This window comes from Aptenodytes forsteri, unplaced genomic scaffold, assembly GCF_000699145.1.
Source record: "Aptenodytes forsteri isolate BGI_AS27 unplaced genomic scaffold, ASM69914v1 Scaffold662, whole genome shotgun sequence".
NCBI classification, from domain to species: Eukaryota; Metazoa; Chordata; class Aves; order Sphenisciformes; family Spheniscidae; genus Aptenodytes; species Aptenodytes forsteri.
In genome coordinates this window covers 224,235-234,060 of record NW_008795718.1, presented here as the reverse complement: position 1 = coordinate 234,060, position 9,826 = coordinate 224,235, and the positions used below count along the sequence as shown (strand labels likewise).

The 9,826-nt window shown below is 39.9% G+C and overlaps 1 protein-coding gene across 1 annotated transcript in view; it reads left to right on the top strand.

The window, feature by feature from the left end:
- SNRK (SNF related kinase) overlaps nucleotides 1-8,476 on the top strand; it is a 35,786-nt gene extending 27,310 nt beyond the window's left edge. The window contains exon 6 of the mRNA XM_009283561.2: nucleotides 4,661-8,476. Coding sequence (XP_009281836.1) covers nucleotides 4,661-5,879 — 1,219 coding nt within the window. The 3' untranslated portion in view covers nucleotides 5,880-8,476. The remainder of the gene's footprint in view (nucleotides 1-4,660) is intronic.
- The last annotated feature ends 1,350 nt before the right edge of the window (nucleotides 8,477-9,826 follow it).

Sequence of the window (9,826 nt, the reverse complement as noted above, 5' to 3'; positions counted from 1 at the left end):
GCTGCCCAGGGAAGTGGTTGAGTCACCATCCCTGGAGGTATTGAAAAGACCTGTAGATGTGGTGCTTAGGGACATGGTGTAGTGGTGGACTTGGCAGTGCTAGGTTGATGGTTGGACTTGATGATCTTAAGTGTCTTTTCCAACCTAAACGATTCTATGATTCTATTTTTTTTTTCAGTTTGACAAAAACATGATTAAAAAACCCTTATAGTAAGGTTTCCTGAGATTTTTCAAAGCTTCAGCTTGTGGCACAGTAAGACTAAAGGGGAAAGCGGGGTTCTGGCATCTAGTTGGTATTGATATGTTCAACCAGTCCATTCACTCTGCAACCAGTTATCAAAGCATCCTATATTTTCAGTTACAGCAGCATATGCTTTAAAAAAAAACCCCACACCAAAAAACAAACACAAGGCAAATAGTATAGTTTCTACCTGCACATTGATATTGGAGGATGCATGTTTGGAAGTTATTTTTCTTAACTCAGGAAGTTAAAAACAAAATGTTTAAGTGTTAGACTATGACTAGGGATCTGCTGGTATTGAAAAAAATCTTTATTGGCCCATCTTGACAATCTTTCCAGTGAAGATGGAGGTTGTGCTTGAGGCATTTCCATTAATTTTTGTTCTCTAACCTCCAGTGTCTTCAAAAGTTGCCTTTTAGGTTTTGGTAAACTATTATTGGTAACTATTATTAGCAGTAATAAATGTTAGTAGCTAATCTCTTTAATGACAGAAGAATATTAAGTGCTTGTGCTGATGTTTAGAGTTGCTGTCTACATTCAGTGTTGTTAATCTGTCGGTAGGATTTAGAGAAAAAGGAAAAATAGCTTGTTCATTCCAAAGGTTTCCTTGTGCAACTTTCATGCAAGGTCACATGTGAAATCATTTAATAGGAATGATAATAGGGACATAAAAGCTATGATGTCCTTCTGGTGCATATCCATATTTTCCTTGGCCTAACTGATAAAAGTAAGGTAATACCACCTCAAGTTCAATCTAGGAAAAAAAGGACACTTGTTATAAATTAAGGGCATGCACTTTGGAAAATAGGTTAAAGATACATCATCTCCATTGATTGTTACCTTGGATTTAGGCTGAGATTTTGGAGTCTTTTTTAGAGGAGTCTCTCTTCCGAATACCATTCCATCTACCTGAATAATGAGTTGTTTCTCTCTGAACCTTACCGTGATTCTCAACATCTTTGTCATCTTCAGATGAGACGGCACCCTGTGTTGTGTACTAGGGTAGACTGAAATTTTGTTGCTGCACTTAAGTGACCATTGAGTGAATGACCTTTTATGTAGGAAATTTTATCCTATGTTGTGTGGTTACAAGTGCTTTAGAAGAGTTATTGTTGCAGGCAACTAAGGGTTGCCTACAGAACCTAAATGGTCTGGAGCTTGGTGTTACGGAGCTTACCTCTCTTCAAGGGTAGTACTGTAACTTTCATTCTGCAGTTCTCTCTTAATGGATCATCCTCTTATTTTATGTCAGTTTCTTTTAAAAAAGAAATCCAAGCAGAGCATCAAATGTGTCTAATACTAAGTGTTAGTTATAAAACATATTACAGGAAACCTTTGAGTTTACCTTCAAATGAAAATTCTAAAACTACAAAGTCTGCTTTTAAATTGTTTTGGTGTTTTCTCTGCATCAGTGCCACTGTTTCAGTAGAAGAGCTGCTCCAGTTGTATGAGGAACTGGAACAAACAAGTTCAATGAATCTAAATCTTGATATGAATTTGTAAAGTTGAATGGAGTAGTTGAAGCCTGCCTTATGAGTATGAATTTTCTTTTCATGACAAGGACATCTGCCTAAACTCAAACTCCTGCCCTTAACGGTCCCAGGTATTCCTTGTCTTCATGATGGTTCTAAACTCAAAGTGTTTATGTAGAATGACCTAATGGAAAAGACAACAAAGTAGTGCATTACTTTGATTTTGAGACTTCCAGAGATTTAAAAAAAAAAAACAAAACAAACTTGCAACCTGGAGCTTCCCTTCGGTCCCACTCTCCCTTCAGGCCTACTGGGAATAAGGGGTGGGGGGGAAGGGAAGGGAGGCAAACATGGGCTGCTACGAGAGATAAACATACTGTAGTGAGGAGGTTTATTGCCTGGAAACTACAGTACTGTTAGATACTATATTTACCCTTTATTGTGACAGCCAAACAAAAACAAAACCTTGCAACCTGGAGCTTCCCTTCTGTCCCACTCTCCCTTCAGGCCTACTGGGAATAAGGGGTGGGGGGGAAGGGAAGGGAGGCAAACATGGGCTGCTACGAGAGATAAACATACTGTAGTGAGGAGGTTTATTGCCTGGAAACTACAGTACTGTTAGATACTATATTTACCCTTTATTGTGACAGCCACAGAACTCTCTTCCTTTTTTTGCTGACAAACCAGTCTGTTCTTAAAGCATGGTAAATTCTTGAAACGTTTAGATTTTCATTTTCTGTCACTTTTGTAGTTATGTTTCTAATTTATTTAAGTCCTATTTGTTAATCACTGACAGTTGTTTGTGTTTAAAATACCCAGTGTAGCACAAGTCATCAGAAAACTAGGTCAGTGGTTTCCAGTGTTTCTGGAGTCAGCTGGGGCCTAAGGGAGGATGCTAGTGTCAAACAAAGGAGGAACACAGCCTGGGCTCCACTTCTTGTCTGGACAGCTTGGGTGGGTGCAGCAGTTGTTGTGTGGCCTCCTTCCAGGCAGAGCTGCTCACTGGAGGGAAACTGGTGGGAGGGCACCAGCAGCACCCAGTGCCCCGCGAGACAGGAAGGAGCCTGTGTGGCTCCTCCCAGGGAGTAGACTACATAGGCTCACAGGGGTGTGTTGGCATCCAGGTCCTACTGTTAGAGGATCCTGGTGGATTTTTGTATTCCTGGTTTGTTAAGTGAAACTGAAGCTAGCACTTCAAAACAAAGTCTGCAGTTAGGCTTGATGAGTTTAATGTTGGCTTTAATAAAATACTCTTCTTCAAAGTTCATACAGTTGGGAAGATAGTTGTCAATTGTTACCTGTGTAGACAGGCATCTCACACTTCAGGATCCTTTTCTATCCAGCCGTTACAGAGGGAGACTTGAGCAAATGCAGTCCTACTGCAGGTGCTTCCATTAACTTTAAACACTTAAAAAAAACATGTTTAGAATAAGAATATCAAAGAGGTGTCTGAGCTTTCCTTGTTTCTTCAGCTTGACCTCTTAACACAGCGGAGATCAGGAAGTTGGGGTGATCCTTCCGTCTTCGTATGCAGGCTGTCCAAGCAGATACCTGGGGTCACATTCGGTGCAAGACATTCTCTGCTTCCTCTCCTGCTTTCCTCCTACACCTTGCTTCTAAACTGGGCTACAAAGTCATGCGGCCCTTTCTTTTGGCAGACCCAAAATATGGTTGGGAATGTCTTGTAATATGCTGTCCATATGTGAACAGAGGTCTCCACTACAGTTTTTTATGCAGTATGGGCTGTCCATATGTGAACAGAGGTCTCCACTGCAGCTTTTTATGCAGTATGATAGAGTATTTTAGTTACGTAAAGTTAAGTGATTGGCAAACTTTTTTAACTTAAAGATAACTCTTACTTTGAGAGGTTAGAAAAAATTTCTTGGTCTCCACAAGAAATGTGGGGCTTATGCTGAGTGAAGCAATTGAAGAATTATTCAGTGTTCAGGTGTTGGTCTGTAGGCGTTGGTCTTTTGGATTAGGCTTTCAAAATACAGAGAGAGAGAGAGGAAAGACTGACAGTCTTTCTTCATTTATTCTGCATGCATTATGGGAAAATTACAATGTATTTCAGGAGTATTTCAAGTAAAATACAAATCATTAGATCCTAGCTTAGATACTGGAGGTAAGACATCAGCTGATCAAAGTGATTTACACTCAAGTATTACGTTCATTTTTATTTGATCTAATGGTAGTACACAGTCATACATTTTGAACTTTGATTTACAGTTTATTCAAGCATCATATTCTTAAGCAGCTTGAGTCCTGAATTCATGCAGCTGTATTATTCCTATTGCTCAGCTAAGGTCAAATAAATGCTTGATCTCAATTCATGTGTGTTTAAAATTAAAGGGGATTTTGTAAAATAGAGCTTGGTCTGAATGAGACTTACTGAAAATGAGAGAATGTTTCTTCTGACTCAACTTTTCAGTCTCACTCATGTTAATATAAAAATTAGTTTAGAATTAAGAATACTGGGGAAAAAAAACCCAGAAGCTTCAGATTAAAAGTAGTTTGCAATACTATCTTATTTAAGTTGTGCTTGAATCAGCTCGTATCTTCCTCAGGGTACTGGTGGTTCTATACCCACTTCAGATTATTTTCTTTGAGACACAATTATTTAAAGTTTTTTATTGCTTAATTCATTTTTCTGAGAGCCGTGAAATCTTAAGATTTCATTTGACAGTAACCAACATAATTTCTAAGCTATACTTTTGTAGATATGATGTTCCTTTCAAATCGCATTTCTAAAGGAACACACATTCTCTTGAGGTGGTTTCCTTCTCCTCAGTTACTCAGTACTGTTATTTACAAACATGCCACTCAGCAGGCCAATTTGTGTGGCAGTACTTGTGCTTCTCTTGTGCAGATCTTACATTTTCTTGTATGTTCTAAAATGCTCGCCATGATCTAACTGTTTTTTTATCCTTTATAATTGTTTATGTAGGCAATCGTGGCCAACAAAAATCGATGTACCCCAAGATCTGGAGGATGACCTTACAGCTTCTCCTCTCTCCCATGCACCTGTTCCTCAGTCACCAGCTCGCACGGCTGAGAATGTTCTCAACGGCCACAGGAGCAAGGGCCTTGGCGATTCAGCAAAGAAAGAAGATGTCCCTGAATTAGCTGGACCGGCACTTTCAGCAGTCCCATCAGTGAGTTTAAAACCCACTACAAGTGGCCGGAAGTGCTTGTTCAGAGTAGAAGAAGATGAAGAGGAGGATGAAGAAGATAAGAAACCTATTTCTCTTTCTACTCAAGTTGTTCTGCGCCGTAAGCCTTCAGTTACGAATCGTCTTACTTCGAGAAAGAGTGCACCAGTCCTCAATCAAATCTTTGAGGAGGGCGAGTCAGATGATGAGTTTGACATGGATGAGAACTTACCCCCAAAGCTCAGCAGGTTAAAAATGAATATTGCTTCACCTAGCACAGTGCATAAACGCTATCACAGGAGGAAAAGCCAGGGACGGGGCTCTAGCTGCAGTAGCTCAGAAACAAGCGATGACGACTCGGAAAGTAGGAGACGCCTAGACAAAGATAGCGGGTTTACTTACTCCTGGCATAGACGGGATAGTAGTGAAGGGCCACCTGGCAGCCAAGGAGATGGCAGTGGACAAAGCAAACCAAGTAATGGAAACGGAGGGGTAGACAAAACGAGCCCAAGTGATAACAACAAGGGTGGGGGGAGTCCCTCCGGTAGCTCCAGTGGTAACACCAACAACACTTCAGGTTCCACTCGTAGATGCGCTGGATCTGGAAACTCAATGCAGCTATCGTCTAGAAGTGCAGGGGAACTGGTTGAAAGCCTGAAGTTAATGAGCCTTTGCCTAGGTTCACAGATTCACGGCAGCACTAAATACATTATTGATCCTCAAAACAATCTGTCCTTTTCTAGTGTAAAAGTACAGGAGAAATCAACATGGAAAATGTGTATAAGTTCCAGCGGAAGCGCGAACCAGGCTTCATCGTTGGGCAACCTAAAATTTTTTTCTGACCAAATGTCAGACACAGCAAACGAATTGGAACGGATAAAGAACAGGAACTTGAAAAACAATGTGCTACAACTACCTCTCTGTGAAAAGACGATATCTGTGAATATTCAGCGGAACCCAAAGGAGGGGCTGCTGTGTACCTCCAGTCAAACCAGTTGTTGTCACGTCATTTGACAATGACCTGACTTTAATAGCTCGATCTACTTAACAGCATCATTCTTCCTGTTCAGAGCTGTGAACACCTTGTCACCAGACCCCCTTTTGTTGTCTTAAGATTTTTGAGTGGGCTTTGAGCAGTTATTTATTACACTTTTATTTTGTGTTTGCTTGATGGTATGACAATGCATGGTCTTTGCATGCTGCTAGCCAATACGTTTTTCTTTTTCAACAAAACAGAATATTTTATTGTGTAATTTTTACATTTATAATTTTACTATGGAAGATCTGGATTAAATTAAAATAAATATCTGGATCCTAATGTAAATGGAGCACTTAGAAGTTTCACGTTCTGCACTTAAACTAGAGAGAGAAGCTTTCGTTTGCTTGTGAAATGTTAATTCTTGTTCTGACCTTCTGTGATATCTAAAATATGTGATATGTGGCATACTTCTATATGTCTGAAACAGAACCAAAGCAATAATGTTTTGATGCTGAAAACTCTTCGGGGAGCTTTCAGATGTTCCAAGGCATGTACAAAGCAAAGATGCACTGAAAATTAGTGATCTTGAAATATGATTTTAAACCCACACCTATTTGTCTTAAGCTATGATGTGGATAAAGTTGTGGCTCAAAAATGAATTGGGAACAGTTTTCTTTAAAAAAAAAAAAAAAAGGCAAGTAGATTTGTAAGGCAGCTTTCTCCCATAGAAATATGTTAATACTACAAGCAGACAATCTTCTTTTTTAATATAACGAAGGTAAATTATTAAGTCTACTTCTGAGTTTTTACATGCTAACTGAAAATAAAGTATTTGTATGAATTACTTTTGTTATTAGTATACCATGACACTTAATATTTTAGGTTTTTACCTTGTAAACCTTCTCCCCTATCCTATCCTCCCCTCCCCGAGATTTCAAAAGGCAATAAGGGATGGAAAACCTTTAGGTAATTGGATTCAAATTGAAGTTGTTGTCGTCATTTACATTTTTCTCATTATTACTCTTTTTAAGACTTAAAATACTGCTGTACACCACTTATTTTTCCCTCAGTAATCATGCTTTTTCATAAAGTCAATTTAAAATAGCATATAGGAAAGTATTTATTTTACAGCTCTTAGCCTTTCTGTCGGGTTTCCCATTGCCATGGCAAGGTCTTGATTTAGAGTATTTCTGTACAAAAGGATACTTTTGACCAGATGAATTAACTTTGTGGAATTTTATTATCTAGAATAAAATATATTGCAGATTGCTAGTTTTGGGAAGGGCAAGAATGTTTTATTTTTTCATGCTGTGCACTGGGTCTTCTAAGCAATGCTAGTGAAACTGGTGGTATTATGTAGCAGCGCCCTGGGCAGACCTTGGATGTCTGAGAGGAGTTTACACTGTTGAGCATCTCGTAACACTTGCAGAATGGTCAAATACAGCGCATTTCACATCCACCGCAGAGTGAGCAGAGCACCAAAGAACGGCGTTACGCTTGGTCCTAATTTCTACAGCTCATGATGACTCTTCTTGATTAGTAACAGACTTTACTAAGAGAGTCTAGATTGCGGGGGGTATTCTTACTGGCTAGCCTCGCCAGGGATTTGATGTTCTGCTTCCTAAACAAGGCGAAGGATAAGTGTTTTACTTCTTTAAGTTTTAAACTCTAGTTGCGGTTTAGTCAGTGTGATATTTATAAATCAGAAGCTACAAGAATAGATGTGTGGGTGAAGCCATAGAACACGTTTGCTTGAAATTTTTGAGCAGGGATCTTACCAAGGGCCAGAAATGAGATGTGTGGTTCACAGACAGTGAGCGTAGGAGACAAGTTTATAAAGGGCATTGGCAATAAACTTATTTGTTGCAGCTTTTTTCCAAGTATTGTAAATACTCTTTCCTGATACTATGTACAGCCTTGGAATGGCACCTTTTAACTAACCCCGGGTGTATTTTGTTTCCGATGTTTTTATATACAACTGTATATATGGTGCTCACTTTAGAACAGCAGTGTTGACCATTTATGCTGCATAGTTGTATTATAGCCTTAGAGTCGTGTGCGGTTGGTTGAACCTTTGGGTGTACAGATGTTAGTCTGAGTGGCGTCCTTTATCCATTTGTTGATAGGTGAATGATTGTGCATGTGGTGTATGTTGTATTATGTTGTCACGTAAAAGGAAGGGCGAGAATAACCACTACGTTAAGATAATATTGGACCAAACTATTTAGAGCAAGTAAACAGTTTCTTGTACCCCTTAACGTGTCTTTAAAAGTTGCATATAGTTACAGTAGTGTATAAATTAAATATTGTGGAAAAACAATTAGTCTTGTATTTTTCTGTATGTGTGTATATAAATATATATATAAAAAATAATGTACCTCTAGCAACTTAATCTGTATTTAAGATGTGACAATCTTGACACAGAATTTTAAGAGTAGCAGTATAAATAAGCAGAATTAATGAACAGAAATATAAAAATTTCTCACCAAGAAAGAGTCCGTGTGTGTGTTAAGAGGGTACAGAAATATCAGCTGATCTTATTGCTTCTGGCAATGTTTGGCTTTTTCATTGTATAAACATTCATGGTGTGCGACAGAAATGGAAAATCCAGTTAATAAAAGTGATACCTTGATTGATGCATAACCTATGACTTGCACGTCGATGCGGTTTGTTACTCCCGGCGCTCACTGCGTAAGGGCAGCACAAGCTCCTGGCCGCGTACCCCACGCGGCAGCACACCGGAGGTCAGACCTGAACTGCGGACACTGAATAGCTCATGCTGAGCAGCGCTGACCAAGTTCATGTGGAGCAATGAAGGGAAATAGAAAGCGGCAGAAATGTTAAGCTCGGCCGCCTTGAAAAAATACACCTTTGTGTGTGGATGCGTGTTCATTCGCAAATTTGCAGTTACCCTCTTGCATAGATCAAGCTTGTTAATTTGGGCTTAAAAGTTGTCACGGTTGGCACCTGCTAAAATCGCTTTTTGTTGAAAGGTTGAGGTTGCTGTTTCTTAGGCAGAACTTCAGAATGATTTAAATGGTTTGGTAAACTTTACCAGCTGCTGTTCAGCCAGAGAACATTGGTGACAAACTTGTCCAACTTCAGCGTCTTAGCAAACCTGGTGCTTTTCTGGCAGCTCTGGAGTACAGAATACAATGGGTTTCAAACTCTCAGCTACAGTATTTGCTGTGCGTGTGCCCTGTCTTATCTCAGCCACACGTGTCCATTAGTCATGGGAGGGGATACTGCACCCACCCCCGCTGTAACTCTTGGGGAAAGTAAGGTGCTTTACTTGTCTCAGGTTCCTCGTTAGATGCAATGATTGGTTGTATACCAGTTGGCCAAATCTGCATAGGTGGTGTGTAAACTAGTATTTTTTTTTCTCTTGTGAAGATGTATGCGAGTTGAAGTTTCACCAGTACAGACTGAATGTTTTTAATCCAAACCTAACCCAGTACTATTCTTCTCTGCAATGTAAAATGGGTAATAGTAAAAAAACCAATGTTAGCATCAGCTCAGAAGCGAGTAGCGGGGCATGGTGTCTGTGCACCAAAAGATGGGCGCCTTAAGACAAAGCTATGGTCACCCAGACTGCCCAAGATCTAAAACCACAGTGTCTGCATGCGTGCTCTGCTCCGTTTCTGCCGTCCCATGTAACGGGATCCCAGGAGTTAATGCCACTTCTTCACTGCAACTGCTTTGCAGTGTACTTTTTACAACTGTGCCCCACATGGCGATGTTTAGACCGCCACGTGCTGGAAAACATCTGCTCCTGAACACTTAGTCTAAAATTAAGTATGTCAGTACAAGAACGGAGAGAACAACTGAAATACCTAAGCTGAAATCCAGGCGTGTGCTCTCACAGTCATCACTTACAAACGGCCGTGCCCTAACGTGCAGTTAGGAGAGTAATGCTGCTTATTATTGCTGTATTTTTTCCCAGGTACTGTGAAGAGCAGCTCAAGGTGAGGAGCGGGTAGCA